Genomic DNA, 18,122 nt, shown 5'->3' on the forward strand with positions numbered 1-18,122 from the left:
TTCATTATCAAGGTAGATTTTATTAACATGTTATTATTATTATAATAATTAGTATTATTTTAAGGCAACATGTACAGCTACAAACGGGGGCGGGGCTTCAGTCTCACAGTTTGGCCTTGCTCATGTGGCCCATGAGTTTCTCCAGTTTGATGGCGAGCGTCATGTCGCCTTTGATCCGCAGCTTTCCCGACATGAAGGCCAGCGTGGGCTTCAGCTTCCCTGAAACGGCACGCAGAAAGACAATACAGCCGTTACCACGGAAACAACACCAAAAGATCTTACTGAAACCATCGCTATGGTTACAGCATCATGTTTCCTACTGCGAGATCAGTTCGTCTATCTCCGTGTTGGACGTCATTCTCAGCGTTACCCTGGACATGGCTCACCTGCGAACATCTTGCTGAAGTCGCCGGAGTCCATCGTCATGACGACGTCGGCTTGGACGGGCGGCTCGCCCTGCCCCGCGCTGCCAGAGCCGCTCTTCAAGTCCAGAAACCAAATGCCCTCGTGTTCTCCTAATATGGGCATAAACACGTTCACATCAATGCCACTCCCACAGGATCTCCTAATATGGGCATAAACACGTTCACATCAATGCCACTCCCACAGGATCTCCTTATATGGACATAAATACGTTCACATCAATACCACTCCTACAGGAACTCCTTATATGGACATAAATACGTTCACATCAATACCACTCCTACAGGATCTCCTTATATGGACATAAACACGGTCACATCAATACCACTCCTACAGGATCTCCTTATATGGACATAAACACGTTCACATCAATACCACTCCCACAGGATCTCCTTATATGGACATAAACACGTTCACATCAATACCACTCCTACAGGATCTCCTTATATGGACATAAACACGTTCACATCAATACCACTCCCACAGGATCTCCTTATATGGACAAACACGTTCACATCAATAACACTCCCACAGGATCTCCTTATATGGACATAAACACGTTCACATCAATGCCACTCCCACAGGATCTCCTTATATGGACATAAATACATTGACATAAGACTCCCACAGGATGTCCTAATATGGACATATTCCTCTTCCTAACAGACTGTTACCTGATAGATCGAACCGATAGATGGCCTGCGTCAACTTGACGACGTCATCGTTGATGACTGCTCTGATGGCGTCAAACGTGCTTTCTATTGGTGCATTGGAGGCTGATGATGATGGCGGTTTGGAGGTTGGGGTCGCCCCTAGCAACGGGGAGACAAAAAACGGGTTTTCATGGGACTCTCAGTAAAGACCTTAGGGGGCATCTATATACATACACACACACACACATTTTATATATATATGTGTATATATATATATATATATATACACATATATATATACATATATATATATATATATATGTATATATATTAATATATGTTTTGATGATTTTATTTTGTCTCTTGAGATCAGCTGTAGTACTGGCAGTAGTATTTACAGTATCTGTAGTAGTACTGGCAGTAGTATTTACAGTATCTGTAGTATCTGTAGTAGTACTAGCAGTAGTATTTACAGTATCTGTAGTAGTTACCGTGCTCGACCGGTGTTTCTTCTTCTACGTCCAGGAATAAGTCCGGCATCAGGGGGTGACCTGTCGACCAATCAGAGACCACCATGAGTACCACATGACAGCGTGTAGGAAGCTGCAACTACCCATGCTAGGTTAGCGTTAGCTCAGTGAGCGTGCCGTCACCTGGCTCGATGGCGTACTGCTCGAAGTCTTTGACTCCCATCTCCATCAGGATGTCCTCGTCCACCAGGAAGTGACCCGTGTAGTCCTTCGGTCGGGACAGGATGGCGTAGGCTGCGTCCGCCATGATGTCAGTCGTACGACACTGTTTACCGATGTCCTCTCCGCCCAACATATCCATCGCTGCTGTCTGGATCGCTACGGCAACAACACACAGGTCAGAGCACGGTTAGCATCGTGGAGAGTCTGTTAGCATGCTAGTTTACTATGAGAGTCTATGAAGAGTCTGTTAGCATGCTAGTTTACTATGGGAGTCTATGAGGAGTCTGTTAGCATGCTAGTTTACTATGGGAGTCTATGAGGAGTCTGTTAGCATGCTAGTTTACTATGAGAGTCTATGAAGAGTCTGTTAGCATGCTAGTTTACTATGAGAGTCTATGCTAACATTTAGCCACTGACCAGTTTTAGGCCAGAGGGCGTTGACGGCAATTCGACCTTTGAACTCTTCGGCCATTCCCAGGGCGCACATGGACATGCCGTACTTCGTCAACGTGTACGCTGAAAAATAAACAAACCAAGAGACGTGTCTTTAGAACAGCACAGGTGTATGATGGGATGTTGGCTGGTCAGTTCCTATGGTTACCTGTGTGGTTCTTGAACCAGACGGGGTTGAGGTTGATCGGCGGCGACAGGTTCAGGATGTGAGGATTGAGACTCTTCAGCAGGTGAGGGATGACCAGTTTAGACCTGAAACATACGGTCGCTCGTTAACTGAAGCTCGTTAACTGGAGCTCGTTACCTGAAGCTCGTTAACTGGAACTCATTAACTGGAGCTCGTTAACTGGAACTCGTTTAACTGGAGCTCGTTAACTGGAGCTCGTTACCTGAAGCTCGTTAACTGGAACTCATTAACTGGAGCTCGTTAACTGAAGCTCGTTAACTGAAGCTCGTTTACTGCAGCTTATTTACTGAAGCTCGTTAACTGAAGCTCGTTAACTGGAGCTCGTTACCTGAAGCTCGTTAACTGGAACTCATTAACTGGAGCTCGTTAACTGAAGCTCGTTAACTGGAACTCGTTTAACTGGAGCTCGTTAACTGAAGCTCGTTTACTGGAGCTTGTTTACTGAAACTTGTTTACTGGAGCTTGTTTACTGAAGCTCGTCTACTGAAGCTCGTTAACTGCAGCTTATTTACTGAAGCTCGTTAACTGAAGTTTGTTAACTGAAGCCTGTTAAATGGCCGTTAACTGAAGCTCGTTAACTGATGGTCGTTAACTGATGTTCCTTAACTGGAGCTTGATTGCTGAAGTTCGTTAACTGAAGCTCGTTTACTAAAGCTCGTTTACTGAAGCTCATTAGCAACACTTAATGAACAGTGTTCATTAGCTTCGCTGACATCATCTAATAAACAACAGCTAGTTAGCAACAGCTCGTTTACAGAAGCTAATTAACATCAACTCGTTAACTGAATCTCTTTATGAGCAGCTCATCTCAGAACGCTCTACTGGTCTCTGCAGGACATTAACAGTACTCTCCTCCTGTTCAGAATGTGGTTTACGGGGACGTCCCTACTTGACGTTACCTACCTACGAATCAATACACGGTACAGACGTGTGTGTGTGTGTGTGTATGTGTGTGTCAGATTCGTACGTCAGGTAGGTTCCCCTCACGTTGATTCCCATCATCAGGTCGAGCTTCTTCGAGGGCGTGTCCAGAGTTCCGCTAAGATTGATGGCGCTGGCGTTGTTCACCAGGATGTCGATTCCTGCCAATCAGACACAAGCACTGTGATGATGTCACCGCCGGAGCTACATAGCTGTCGGTCTGATCTGGAGACCGAAGCGGATCTTTCACTTCTAAACTCTCAAAGAACCTTCACTTTGATTTCTATGATAAAAATATTAATATTTACAGCAGAGTTTAATAAAAATCTACATGAGAGAAACAATATCTAATTTGTATAAAATTCTTTACATTACCAAATAAATATTATATAATATTGTAATAACATATATTAATATTAATATAATAATCATATTAACATGTTTAAGTACTTAAGCCATTTTTTAAATAAGAATGTAAAATTATTAAATAAAAAAAATATTTTGAATATTTTTTTTAATATGACATTTTAATACTTTTTACTTTTTAACGTGTCGAATGAGTGATGAGCTGATGTTACAGGTTTCACCAATAATCTGTATTATCTGAGATTTTAGGATATTTAAATTATAACTACGACTGTTTATTTTGGGTAATATTAGAACTTAATTCTCAAAATCTCACATCATTTGCTCCGTTGTAAAAACATGCCAGGCCTGCATTCATTTAGAAAGAGATATAACATATAACATTTTTGTATACAATTTTTTTGTTCGTTAAATGTCGTTAACTTCTTCAGTAATTTCTTTTTAATTTTTGTAATTTTCTTCTAATAAACACATACAGACGTAGGCAAAATCGTTGGTAACGTTCCGTTAAAGAGAGAAAAACCCACAATGGTCACTGAAATAACTTGAAACTGACAAAAGTAATAATAAATAAAAATTCACTGAAAATTAACTAATGAAAATCAGATATTGTTTTTGAATTATGGTTCAGCAGAATCATTTAAAAAAACAAACTAATGAAACTGGCCTGGACAAAAATGATGGTACCCTTAACTTAATATTTTGTTGCACAACCTTTTGAGGCAATCACTGCAATCAAGTGATTTCTGTAACTCTCAATGAGACTTCTGCACCTGTCGACAGGTATGTTGGCCCACTCCTCGTGAGCAAACTGCTCCAGCTGTCTCAGGTTTGAAGGGTGCCTTCTCCAGACTGCATGTTTCAGCTCCTTCCACAGATGTTCAATAGGATTTAGATCCGGGCTCATAGAAGGCCACTTCAGAATAGTCCAATGTTTAGTTCTTAGCCATTCTTGGGTGTTTTTAGCTGTGTTTTGGGTCATTATCCTGTTGGAGGACCCATGACCTGCAACTGAGACCAAGCTTTCTGACACTGGGCAGCACATTTCGCTCCAGAATGCCTTGATAGTCTTGAGATTTCATTGCACCCTGCACAGATTCAAGACACCCTGTGCCAGATGCAACAAAGCAGCCCCAGAACATAACCGAGCCTCCTCCATGTTTCACATTAGGTACAGTGTTCTTTTCTTTGGATGCTTCATCTCTTCGTCTGTGAACATAGAGCTGATGTGACTTGCCAAAAAGCTCCAGTTTTGTCTCATCTGTCCAAAGGACATTCTCCCAGAAGCTTTGTGGCTTGTCAATATGCATTTTGGAAAATTCCAGTCTCGCTTTTTTATGATTTGGTGTCCTCCTGGGTCGTCTTCCATTAAGTCCACTTTGGCTCAAACAGCGACGGATGGTGCGATCTGACACTGATGTACCTTGACCTTGGAGTTCACCTCTAATCTCTTTGGAAGTTGTTCTGGGCTCTTTGGTTACCATTCGTATTATCCGTCTCTTCAATATGTCATCAATTTTCCCCTTGCGGCCACGTCCAGGGAGGTTGGCTACAGTCCCATGGACCTTAAACTTCTGAATAATATGTGCAGCTGTAGTCACAGGAACATCAAGCTGCTTGGAGATGGTCTTATAGCCTTTACCTTTAACATGAAGGTCTATAATGTTCTTTCTGATCTCCTGAGACAACTCTCTCCTTAGCTTTCTGTGGTCCATGTTCAGTGTGGTACACACCATGATGCCAAACAGCACAGTGACTACTTTTCACCCTTTAAATAGGCAGACTGACTGATTACAAGTTTGAAGATACCTGTGATGCTAATTACAGGACACACCTTAGTTTAACATGTCCCTATGGTCACATTATTTTACATCTTTTCTAGGGGTACCATCATTTTTGTCCTGGCCAGTTTCATTAGTTTGTTTTTTTAAATGATTCTGTTGAACCACAATTCAAAAACAATGTCTGATTTTCATTAGTTAATTTTCAGTACATTTTTATTTATTATTACTTTTGTCAGTTTCAAGTTATTTCAGTGACCATTGTGGGTTTTTCTCTCTTTAACGGAAGGGTACCAACAACTTTGCCTACGTCTGTAATTAAGTGACCTTCAGTATTTCTGTTCTAACTGAACTGATTCTCTGATCTGTTTACTTGTTCAGTAATTTATTTTTAATGTGTCATTTCTCCTGTTATGAAATGTTATTTTTTATGTCTGAACAGATCGACTCTGATGTTTTTATTCAACACTGTAAAAAATGTTGTACCTCCAAACTTGTCGACAGCTTTCTGAACGGCTTCTCCGACCTGCTGCTCATCACGGATGTCGACGACACAAGCCAACGCTTTCCCACCGGCCGCCTCCACTGAAACACACACAGAGAACAAGTTCATTCACATGTGATGCTAACGTAAAGCATGAAGACGGATCACTTTCTAATGTTGGTCACAAATGTCCTGGTCCTCAACACCAAGAAGACCAACGATGGAGCACACGCTCCCATCTGTATCGACGGGACGGAGGCTGAGCGTGTCCACATGTCTGAGGACCTCTCTTGGACCCTCAACACTTGGACCGCGGTCAAGAAGGCTCACTAGTGTCTCTTCGTCTGAGGGGACTGAAGGAAGTCCATGTCTCCTCAGATTCTGGTGAACTTGTACCGCTGCACCATCGAGAGCATTCTCACCAACTGTGTCTCGGTATCGTATGGCAACCGTAGGCGCAGTTTGAACTTTCAGGTCGGTGGTTCACAAAAAGTAATGTAGAGGGAATGTGATGTGAACGCAGAGAGGTCTAATGTCTTGAGATGTGTGTAGCTACATATTAAACCCTCCAGACAGAATGCAACGCCAGCGTCAGGGACTAAATCAGTTTCATTGTTTTCTATTAGATTGAACGAATCGACTTCAACTTTAAAGTCCGTGTCCACAGGCTACGTCCTCTCCACGCGTCCCATTCATTGTATATGTGAGCAGCCGTGCAATGCATTCTGGTAGCGTGGCGGCGCGGACCGTCACGTCGCTCGCTCCTCATTTGCATAAAGTTGAGGTCTAGGCTACTTTATGCAAATAAAAAATATTTGAAAAATATCCGAATTTTTCCCCCCAAAAATATGTGAAAATATCCAGAAAAAAAATCTAGAAAATATCCCCAAAATATTAGAAAAATATCTGAAACATATTAGTAAAATGTGAAAATATGTGTATAAAATGTCTGACAAATATGTGAAAAATATCCAGAAAAAAATCTGTAAAATATTAGTAGATATGTGAAACATATCTGTAAAAAATGTCCAAAAATATGTAAAAAAAAAAAAGAAAAAAGAAAAAATACTTGATATAGATGCATTTCTAGGGGGTCCAGTGAGACCCTGAACCTGAACCTGAACCCTGGGATGGTAACTGCTCCGTCTCGGACCAGAATGCACTGCAGAGGGTGGTGAAAACCGTCCAACGCTTCAGCTCTCACCACGGGGACACCAACTGTTTGCCCTCCAGGCTCAGGAACAGCCTCTTCCTCTCAGCTGAACTCTGCACCGCCCGCCGCGATAGCTTATCGTTCTGGCACGATGTGACTGCAGCCGGCTTCCTGTGAGCCACTACTGACTGTACATTCAGTTCTAGCTTTGACCTCTTCCACCTGACGGACCCGGTACCGGTACTGTCTGACTTCCTGTCTGTGTCTCTCAGCCCCCAAGCCCATTGGTTCCTACTGAATCATCTCCTGAAACAGCTGCTCTCTGTAGTTTCTGTCTGGACCTCAGAGGACCAGCAGCTCTACAGACACTAAAGTCTACTGAGGGATGAAGTTACAGGATTGGTCGGCCGACTGTTGGAGTCTCCTCATTGGTCGTTGCTCTTTCTAAATGAAAAGGCGTAGAACAGTTCTGTGTTTAGGTTTCCTGGGGAGCGTGTCAGAGGTTCATTAACATCATTACATCGTGCTGTTGTTTATGTTGGTTTAAGTTACGTTATGTTGTGCTTCGTATTGTGTTACCGTACATTCACACCAAGCGCCAAGCACATTTACGCCTCGCTTTCCTCCTGACTGCATCTCGCATCCACACGTCGCTACTGCGATATGAACCCAAAATAATAATGATAATAATAATAATAATAGAATAAACGGATCAAAGTGACACATCACTTCTATGATGAATGCTTTAGATACACATGCTTTAATAACAAACTGAAATACTGTTAACCTGCAGACTGTATGTCATGCTGATACCTTTACACCTTGTATAAAATGTAAAATATACTGACTAGTAAATGTTACCGTTTAATATTACTGAATGTCATTTGCTTATAAGTGACATATAGAATATATAAGTGGAAAAAACGGTTCACTAAACATGATAGACATGACCTCTGACCTCTGACCTCTGACCTCTGACTATTTGTGTAACAATTTAGCCACAAATTCACAGACTGACCAGATCCGGTCCAGACTGATCCTCCGTTTGGAGTCTTGTTATCAAACAAACAGGAAATAGTGACTTTGTTGGGGACTATTTTCAGCGGTGGATTAATCCACATTTGGTGCTCCGTGTATGTTAGCAGTTAGCCTATTAGCTCCTCACCCTCCTTAGCAGCGGTGTAGATGGTCCCCGGTAGTTTGGGGTGGGGTTCGGCGGTCTTGGCGGCGATGACGATGTTCGCTCCGTCTTTGGCGGCCTTCAGAGCGATGGCTTTACCGATCCCGCGGCTCCCTCCGGTGATGAAGAGCGTGCAGCCGGCTAACTTCCTGAAACGGAGAAGAGAAGAAGAGTTAGCCAACACACAGATAACTAACTAACTCCAGCTCATGAGGTTAAACTAACATCCACAGACTCTCCCTGGCATGCTAGCAGTTTCCCCCTGCTTCCTGTCTTTATGCTAAGCTAGGCTAACCCCGTCTCTGAACATCGTGTTCCTGACGTACGTCATCATTTCTGCAGCTTCAGGCTTTATTTCACTCAGTCAAAGTTCCTGTTCGGCTGCTTGTGTTCAGACAACAATAAATATTTGTCTCCCGGAGGTTGGTGGGGGGGGGTATTTACAACGTCCAGTTATTCATTAAACAAAAGAAGCCAAAGTTGACAAACTGTCGTCTTTCTGGTTTTTCAAGCTGACTGGTTTTATACTGGAAACCAACGAGCAAAAAGACTTCTGGTAAAGAGACAGCAACAACACAGACAGATGTTCAGAGAGACAGATAACACAGAGAAATAATAATAACACAGAGAAATAATAACAGAAATAATAACATGGTTTGTCCAGTTTGTCTTCTTTAATAAAGGGGGGAAATCTAAAGTTTTTAATCTGTAAAAACTAAAGTCAAATGAAGCTTCATTTGAATTTCACCTTCAAAGTAAAAAAAAATTGATTTAAAATATCAATCTGGTACAAAGACACTTTATTTTTGCAAAATATTGTTTGGAGTTTAAATAATATTTTCAACAACATACGCACAATTTAAATGCGTGCATTTTTTACATTAATTGCTTTATTTTCTTGTGTAAACTTAAATTCAGTTGTGCTTTCTATTCGTATTGTTGTGCTATTTAGTTCTTTTTTTCCATACTTTATTTTTTTAAGGTTGTTTTTATATATGCAATTTACAGTTATTACATTTACGTAATTACAATAGTTTATAAACCGATTTTTTAAGTAGTTGAGCTTAGAGACGAACACAATAAATACACTAGGGGAAACAACCTCAGCATTCAAAATTGAAATAAAATTAAGAAAAAAATAAAAATAAATAAATAATAATAACAAAGAATAGAATAATAATTTAAAAAAGTAATAATAATATTAATAAAAAGGAAAGAAAGTAATAATAATAAATTGAATAAACAAATAAGTTAACAGAAAACAAATTATATGAAATATGTTTAGTTCAAGAAAGATTTTAGAAAAACTCCCCCTTCACTTTCCATCATAAAAGCCCCCAACACAGAAGATAATACAGATTTTATTGTGAAGGAATATTTCCTGTTTGATTATATGAGTGTCGCCATGACAACAGCCGAAGATGGTGGAAGAATAACACAACATTAATATGCAGGAAGTGTTGTTATCCAGCAAGCTCCCAGCTAAATGAAGAGTTGGCTGCTTTTCACCAAACTCCTGTGAAAACACCAGGTACTACATTTATTTCATTTAAATGTATTTATTTGACTTTATTTCATTTGAATTCTTTGGATTGTTTAAGTATGTGTCCTCCCTTTTTCTCTGAAATTAATTGAAATTATAGTTTAAGATGAAGTCTTGTTTTGTTTTTGTGTTTTCTCTCTCCTCTTGTTTTAAGTTGTGACATTTTGTGTAAAAACAAAGAGACAGCTGTCAAATGAAAATACAGAAGGAAAGAATGTGATGATGATTGGATAAGTTGCTGAAACTGAAATAAAAACTAAGTTAAAAAAAACAAAAAACACATCATGTACTTGTGAAGTGCGTTGCTTAAAGGTCAGCAGACAGAACTACATGCAGTCTCTGAAACACACCAGGTTCTGGAGTTGGTTCTTAGTCTGCAGTGAATAAAGTGGATTCTCATCTATTATCATTATTCTGTATGTTGGAGCAGAAAACTCAGCTGTAACAACGAGATGACCTTTAATCAGAGCTGCTGGTACCAGACTTCATAAAAGAAAACAGGACTTGCTTAAAGATCACAGTAGTTGGAGAAATGTGGTACACATATTGGCAACCATATTCACATATTTTGGACAAGCTCCAAATTAAAAACATTCTGGGAAGAGGTATTTTGGGCACTCAAAGAAGTATTCGACCAAAATTTCACTAAAGATCCAAAAATGGTTCTGCTGGGAGAAATACTGGAAGGCATTGATGGAAGAGCCAAAAAATATCTCTTACAAATATTGCTAACAGCAGCAATTAAATACATCACAATTAAGAGGCTAAAACCTGAAATACAGTTTATGGATTGAGAAGGTATGGGACATTTACCACATGGAACAAATAACATATTCCCTAAGACTCCAAAAAGACACATGTATTAAAAGGTGGAGTCCTGCCATGATTATACTTATACAGTGATTGGTGAATATTTGTATATATCCTGGATCATACTTGTATCTCTGTCTTCCTGACCCAGGTCATCTCTCTAACCACAACACACACTGACCTCTGACCCTTCATCACATTTAGTTTTATTTTAATTAATTAATTCATTTGATTTTACTTTATTTTATTTTAATTCTTTGGATTGTATTAGTATGTGTCCTCCCTCTCTCACTCAGCTGTAACAACGAGATGACCTTTAACCCAGAGCTGCTGGTACCAGACTCCATAGAAGAAAACGTCACTTTTAAAATGACTTGTTTAAAGATCACAGTAGAGACGACCAGAACCAGAACTCAGTCCAGTTTCAGAAGCAGGTGGGTCTACTACCCAGTTCGGCTCATGTAAAGTCCCAATAGGAACAGGTGTTTGTTGTCTTTTGAAGTGGTTTTAGGAGTGAAGTGGACTCTCGACTTGCAGGAATGTTAAGAGCTCCTCCCAGGACTCTGCAGAGAAACCTTCAACTTTCACCGTGTCTTGCTCAAAGGTCACAGACAGAAGGATCAAACTACTTTAATGTCTGACACAGAACATGTTCATACACAATTCGGCGTTAGTGAGATCTCAGTCTAAAGCTGCTTAATGAGTAAAATATCAACTAACTCCTCAGTGGATCTGGGTTTTGTAACGAGCCGTTTGGTTAAAGTCATCTTTGTTCTGCGTGTTTCTGTGAGAAGGAGACCAGACTCACTCACCCTGTGTTCTGCAGCATCGTGAGATCTGAGCTGAAGGAGGAAGGTGGAGGAAGGTGGAGGATCCGTTCACACAGTGTGAAGAATGACAGCAGGTCGTCTTCTCCACCTTTCACCCACTTACACAACCGGAAGTCACCGATCACACGCTCTGATACACTTCCGGTCTGCAGGCAAAGATGCACACGGATCGATGAGATGTTTAACTTTTCAACATTTCAAGATTCAAGATTCAAGAGTTTTATTTGTCATTTCCACCTTTAATATATAATAATAATAATAATAATAATATAATATATAAGTACATGTGAACTCTGATCAGTTTACACCGAGTCAGCTTTAAGAAAAGAAAAAAGGTAGAAAAGGCAACAAGGTAATTACAGAACAAAATAAGAAGCACATTCAACACAACACAATAAATAAATACATTATTACAATATAAAACTCCCTCAGTGTAGTCAATAAATAAACTAAACTACCCTCTGCATAGGAACAATACCCCACATTACTAATATACAGTATATATATTTATATATACTGTATATATATACATATATATATGTATATATGTATATATATACATATATATATGCTCCATGACCATGTTAAAAGAACTTGTAAATAAATAAATAATGAATATATTTCAGAGGATGCACAGTGGAAGGCAGCATATTGCAGTTTTACAGTGCATTCAGTTCAGGTGTCCTGTGTGTCAGTGATGGTATGGAGGTGAGGTGAGGTGTGGGGGGGTATTTGTGTCCTTCTCGGTTGTGATTGATTGTTGTTGTTGGGATATAATTCACATCATGTGACATGTTTTGTGATATTTACTAACTTTAAAATGTGGCTGAAAGCTCTGGGAAAATTCCAGTAAATGGACCTTACAGTGAAAATATTCTGTTGAACCACCTGTAGTGTTTCTTCTTCTTCTGTTGGATTTAGATCCACACCTGCTTTTATATCACACAGTATACTTTAATAAGGCACTCTCCTTTATTTCTGTTATTATGCTGTATATTTCATAGTGTTGTTATTATTACTGTGTAGTATGCGTATATTGAATACTGCACATATATATCAGCCTATATGTATCAGTATATACTGTAATAAATGTTATTGTATCCGTTATTACATGTATATCTATATCTATATCTATAGATATAGATATATATATAGTATATATACGTACTGTATGTGATAACATTTTGTATAAATTATTCTGATTCCTGTCTCCTTTTTATTATCCTTTTTTCATGCATTAATAATAATAATAATAATAGTTATTATTGTTATTATTGTTATTGTTATTGTTATTGTTACATTAGTGACCCTTCAGACAGCAGACTACCACAGAGACATGATACATAATGATTTATTACAAATTAATAAGAGAATAAAACAACTTGCATTGGACTACAAGCAGGAGAACATTTTATTTTATTTTTTCTGAATGTTTGACATGTTTTGTTTCTCTGCGTTTGAGCTGAGTTATTGATTATTATTGATCTGATCTGATCTGATCTGAGGCGGGTCCGCCGCCATGTTGTCCCGTGACGTCACCAAACAGGAAGTGAGCTCGTCGTTCTCTCCGTGGTGGCGGCTGGCTGCGGCGCGAGAGATACTCATCCTCCTCTTCCTCCTCCTCGCGGACCATGGACGGGTGAGCGCGCCAGAACCTTTCCCGCCGTCTCTCTGGTTTCCCTGGTGACTGAACCTGCGCGAGCCCTCCGCGTCACTCCCTCCTGTCTGCTGTTGTTGTTGTTGTTGTTGTTTACCGGAACATTTTCCCGCCACGGAGCCCTCTCCCTCTTCCCGCTCCTCGCGCGCTGTTCTTCTTCTCGTGTTTCTGGTTGTGTGTTTTTGTTGAGCGTCGCGAGCGAAGAGTGACGATTCAACGGCGGGATTTGATTGTCTGAACTCTCGCGATAGCTGCGTGAACACACAGAGAACAGCCTGTATAGAACAGTATTTACATTCTCTGAATCCTTCATGTTTATGTTGTTAATATGTTATAAATGTTCTCAGTTCAGGTGTTTCTAATGTGTCCTGAACTAACCGGACAATGTTTATTAAAGGGACTGTTCGTAACGTCTAACACGTATGAGTCATTGCTGGTCGGTGTCTCGTGGTCGCGTGTTTCTACGCTGTTCAGAGTGACGGTCCGTATCCACAGCCTCCGTACTCTCCGTGCTCTCCGTGCTCTCCACGCTCTCCACGCTCCCAATTCATTGTCTATGTAAGCAGCCGTGCAATGCATTCTGGTAGCGTGGCGTCGCGATTCGAGAAACGGAGCGCCACGACGCCCGCTCCTCATTTGCATAAAGTTGAGGGCTCGTCTACTTTATGCAAATCACGGGCGTCCGACGCGACTCGCCGCCTCCAAACTCCCGAGAATCTTTTAAAATAAACGTTGTTGATCTAAAATAAAGACAGATTCAGCAACGGCACGGGTTATTTCTGGCCTCAAATGTTTTCAGAAACACATTTCAGTGAACTATTTACGTGAAATAAGAAATAAAGTTTCCAAACGAGCCACCAGACTGTTTCCAGTTTGAAAGCTGGGAGCAGCAGCCAACGGCGGGAAAGCGTTCGTCCAATCAGGTGGGGACAGCCTGTGTCTAGTGACACGCCCACCAAGCGTCCAATGTTGGGAAGCGTCTCGTCCCCTCGCGATAAAAAACGCCCCTGTGGACACGAACCATGATGTTGAGTGATGCTCCTTCATGTCTATGTAGAGCGAGCACAAGCGCCAGCAACAGGACGCTGACTTTAGTTGACTTAACGGACACAGGTGAAGCTGTTAACAACACATTAGGATTCTTACTAACAGGCCCTTTAACGGTCTTTATGTGAATAAAACAGTAAAAATACTAAACATAAACAGCCATCTTTAGTGTTCTTCAGTCTGTTCTTCAACAGTTAGTTAGAAAGGTAATTAGTCCGCGTTGTTTTAATAATCGATTAATCGTTTGTGTCGGATATCACCGTAACGAAACGAGTCACGGTGGGGTTTTATGGGCCGATAAATAAATATCGTTAATAAATAATGTAAGTGATTGTTAGTTAGTTACAACTAAACGATGTTATAATGAGATGAAACAAATAAAATAAAGGTGGAAGTAGAGCAGAGACGTTGATCAATTAATCTGTTCGTCATTCAAAGAAAATTACCATTTTTTATAATTAATTAAATTATCAAACAAAAATGTCAAACATCCTTTGGTTCCAGCTTTTACTACTCCTTTTAGTAGATTAATATTTATTTGATGTTTATATATAATATACATATAGTATGTTATATATATATATATGTATTTTATATATATATATATATATATATATATATATACATACTGTATATACTGTATAATATTAACATGTGTGTTTGTCTCTATAGGAATCAGTGTTTACTTCCTCCTTCAGCTGCTCTGCGAACATGAGCACCTCCAACCTGTCCACAGGTGAGACCAGCCTCTCCAACACCTGCTGGCCCATTATGAACGTACCGAGGACTCACCTGTGTGTTTGGTTACTGGACTCACCTGTCTGTTTAGTTACTGGACTCACCTGTGTGTTTCGTTACTAGACTCACCTGTGTGTTTCGTTACTGGACTCACCTGTGTGTTTAGTTACTGGACTCACCTGTGTGTTTAGTTACTGGACTCACCTGTGTGTTTCGTTACTGGACTCACCTGTGTGTTTCGTTACTGGACTCACCTGTGTGTTTCGTTACTGGACTCACCTGTGTGTTTCGTTACTGGACTCACCTGTGTGTTTAGTTACTGGACTCACCTGTGTGTTTCGTTACTGGACTCACCTGTGTGTTTAGTTACTGGACTCACCTGTGTGTTTAGTTACTGGACTCACCTGTGTGTTTAGTTAATGGACTCACCTGTGTGTTTCGTTACTGGACTCACCTGTGTGTTTCGTTACTGGACTCACCTGTGTGTTTCGTTACTGGACTCACCTGTGTGTTTCGTTACTGGACTCACCTGTGTGTTTCGTTACTGGACTCACCTGTGTGTTTCGTTACTGGACTCACCTGTGTGTTTCGTTACTGGACTCACCTGTGTGTTTCGTTACTGGACTCACCTGTGTGTTTCGTTACTGGACTCACCTGTGTGTTTCGTTACTGGACTCACCTGTGTGTTTCGTTACTGGACTCACCTGTGTGTTTCGTTACTGGACTCACCTGTGTGTTTCGTTACTGGACTCACCTGTGTGTTTAGTTATTGGACTCACCTGTGTGTTTCGTTACTGGACTCACCTGTGTGTTTCGTTACTGGACTCACCTGTGTGTTTCGTTACTGGACTCACCTGTGTGTTTCGTTACTAGACTCACCTGTGTGTTTAGTTACTGGACTCACCTGTGTGTTTAGTTAATGGACTCACCTGTGTGTTTCGTTACTGGACTCACCTGTGTGTTTCGTTACTAGACTCACCTGTGTGTTTAGTTACTGGACTCACCTGTGTGTTTAGTTAATGGACTCACCTGTGTGTTTAGTTAATGGACTCACCTGTGTGTTTCGTGTCTGTCCACAGTGGATGGCACTGATAGGCTGTGTGTTTCTGAGCGCGCTCAGTGCGTCCCGTCTCCGGTCCTTCACCTGCGTCAGCTTCCTGCCGACGTCTCTGAACAGGAAGTGCTCACTCTAGCACTTCCTTTCGGCCGAGTTAGTAAGCTGATAACGCTGAAGGCCAAAAACCAGGTGAGTGCTAAGAGCTAACAGACTCAAACCGGTTTATGATCCATCGGGGACATTCTGATGTTTGATGATAAAAATGTAGTAATTACCCAATAATATAAATATTAAAAATAATGCTGTTTCCAGGTTTTCCTAAAACTAAACTTCTGTTCTGATTTATTTCTGTGAATTCACAGGAAAAAATGCTGAATTTCTAAAAATTCTACAGAATTTTTACGACTTCTGTAATTTCTTTTTTTATGAGAAATTAATTTAATTTGAGCGACATTTTAAAACACGACAGACCTGCACTACATTTATTTTAGAATTTTATTTTCAACAACTTTTAAAGATATTAGTATTTTTTTTCTGTGGACTCAGAAATAAGAAGTTTAGTTTCAGGAAAATCTGAAGAATAAAACTATTTTGTTTAATTTCCACATTTATTTATTTATCAAAAACTAGCACAACAGGTGTATTTCTTTTTATAAATATTTCTATATATTTTTTAATTTTCTTTATTGTAAATATTTTTATTTTATTTCTCATTTGTTTCTTGACTTTTGTATTATTTTTATCTCCATGCACCAAAATCCTTCTTCACACATTTTAAATGTTTTTAATTTTAAATGTTATGTATTTGCGTCTCACTTTGATTCATGGTTCTATTTATGTCATTTATTAACGTTTTCATTTGTTTTAAATCTGTCATAAACATACTGTCAGTGTGTGTAATCACTCACTCCTCACTGTGGATCCATTAGAATGATTAATCACAGAACTGATCATAGTTGATCGTCCATATTGAGCCGTTATCTGTCTTTTTTTCCTACAGGCGTTTTTAGAAATGGCGTCGGAGGAAGCGGCCGTTACCATGGTGAACTACTACACCTCCGCCCCGCCCACCGTCAGGAACCAGCCAATCTTCATCCAGTACTCCACCCACCGCGAGCTCAAGACCGACAACCTGACCAATCAGGTGAGGAGCAGCGGCTCTGGCCACGCCCACTTCAACACTTCAACTCTTGTTATTTAAATTCTTTTTTGAGAATTTTAACGTCAGAATGTGTTAATATTATTATTATTATTAATAAACATAGTGCTTTACAGATGAATTTAAAATACTAAATAATTAAAACAAAAAGGAAATTAACTGTAACGGACAAATTAAAGTCATCCCATGGTGATATTAATATTTATTAATATTTGTTTGTTGTATTTTTAAATGTTTTTCTCAACTTAAGAGAATAAAAGTTTATTTGATTTTTAAATTTACATTTTTTTTAACCTACTATTAAAATTATATTTTACATGTAATCGTTCTTTTAAATAGTTAAAATGTGTTTGTTTGCTGACAGAGAGCGGCGCTGCAGGCCATCAGTGCAGCAGCAGTGCATTCTGGGAACATGGCGTCAGGAGGAGAGGGGCGGGGCTTAGCTCCCGGTCAGAGTCCCGTCCTGAGAATCATCGTGGAGAATTTATTTTACCCGGTGACACTGGAGGTCCTGCAGCAGGTCGCATATTATTATTATCATCGTTATTATTAGAATTATTATTAATATTGTCATTATTATTATTATTATTGCTATTATTTTTTATAATTATTATTGTTATGATTATAGCTATTTTTATTATTATTGATGTTCTTTATTATTATTATTATTATTTGTATTGCTATTATTATTGTTTTTGTAATTATTAATATTATAATTATTATTATTGTTTTATATAGCTGGTTGATTATTGTATATTATTATATTGTTATTGTTGTTGTTTTATATAGCTGGTTTATTATTGTATATTATTATATTGTTATTGTTGTTGTTTTATATAGCTGGTTGATTATTGTATATTATATTGTTATTGTTGTTGTTTTATATAGCTGTTTTATTATTGTATATTATTATATTATTATTATTGTTGTTTTATATAGCTGTTTTATTATTGTATATTATTATATTGTATTAATATGTGGTGTGTTT

The 18,122-nt window shown here is 39.4% G+C and overlaps 2 protein-coding genes across 4 annotated transcripts in view; one reads left to right on the forward strand and one right to left on the reverse strand.

Annotated features, from left to right (window-relative positions):
- On the reverse strand, nt 1-11,613 carry hsdl2 (hydroxysteroid dehydrogenase like 2). Of its 2 annotated transcripts, none has more exons than XM_074617678.1 (11): nt 11,459-11,613; nt 8,279-8,442; nt 5,963-6,061; nt 3,376-3,490; nt 2,370-2,473; nt 2,186-2,284; nt 1,730-1,924; nt 1,568-1,627; nt 1,098-1,235; nt 387-515; nt 1-219 (listed from the first exon to the last, which is right to left on the reverse strand). In XM_074617678.1, exons 1-11 carry the CDS (start codon nt 11,473-11,475, stop codon nt 104-106), a joined length of 1,236 nt encoding a protein of 411 aa, XP_074473779.1. In that variant the 5' UTR covers nt 11,476-11,613; the 3' UTR covers nt 1-103. The 2 variants fall into 2 exon arrangements, with proteins under 2 accessions (XP_074473779.1, XP_074473778.1); XM_074617677.1 differs by having other exon boundaries at nt 1,098-1,222; nt 1,552-1,627.
- Nucleotides 11,614-12,995: 1,382 nt separating this feature from the next.
- The window catches only part of LOC141757295 (polypyrimidine tract-binding protein 3-like), a 12,093-nt gene continuing 6,966 nt past the window's right edge, over nt 12,996-18,122 (forward strand). Inside the window, exons 1-5 of one of the 2 annotated variants that reach the window (XM_074617682.1) lie at nt 12,996-13,115; nt 14,853-14,916; nt 15,998-16,164; nt 16,976-17,119; nt 17,499-17,654. In XM_074617682.1, the coding sequence (XP_074473783.1) occupies nt 12,996-13,115; nt 14,853-14,916; nt 15,998-16,164; nt 16,976-17,119; nt 17,499-17,654 (651 nt within the window). The remainder of the gene's footprint in view (nt 13,116-14,852; nt 14,917-15,997; nt 16,165-16,975; nt 17,120-17,498; nt 17,655-18,122) is intronic. The other variant, XM_074617683.1, reaches the window with a different exon arrangement.

Source organism: Sebastes fasciatus, chromosome 19 (genome assembly GCF_043250625.1).
Source record: "Sebastes fasciatus isolate fSebFas1 chromosome 19, fSebFas1.pri, whole genome shotgun sequence".
NCBI lineage: Eukaryota > Metazoa > Chordata > Actinopteri > Perciformes > Sebastidae > Sebastes > Sebastes fasciatus.

Coding starts and splice junctions, on each gene's coding strand:
- hsdl2 (XM_074617677.1), bottom strand. Junction 2,285..2,369: donor CTGGTTCAAGAACCACACAG/GTAACCATAGGA, acceptor TTTATTTTTCAG/CGTACACGTTGACGAAGTAC. Junction 220..386: donor CTTCAGCAAGATGTTCGCAG/GTGAGCCATGTC, acceptor GTGCCGTTTCAG/GGAAGCTGAAGCCCACGCTG.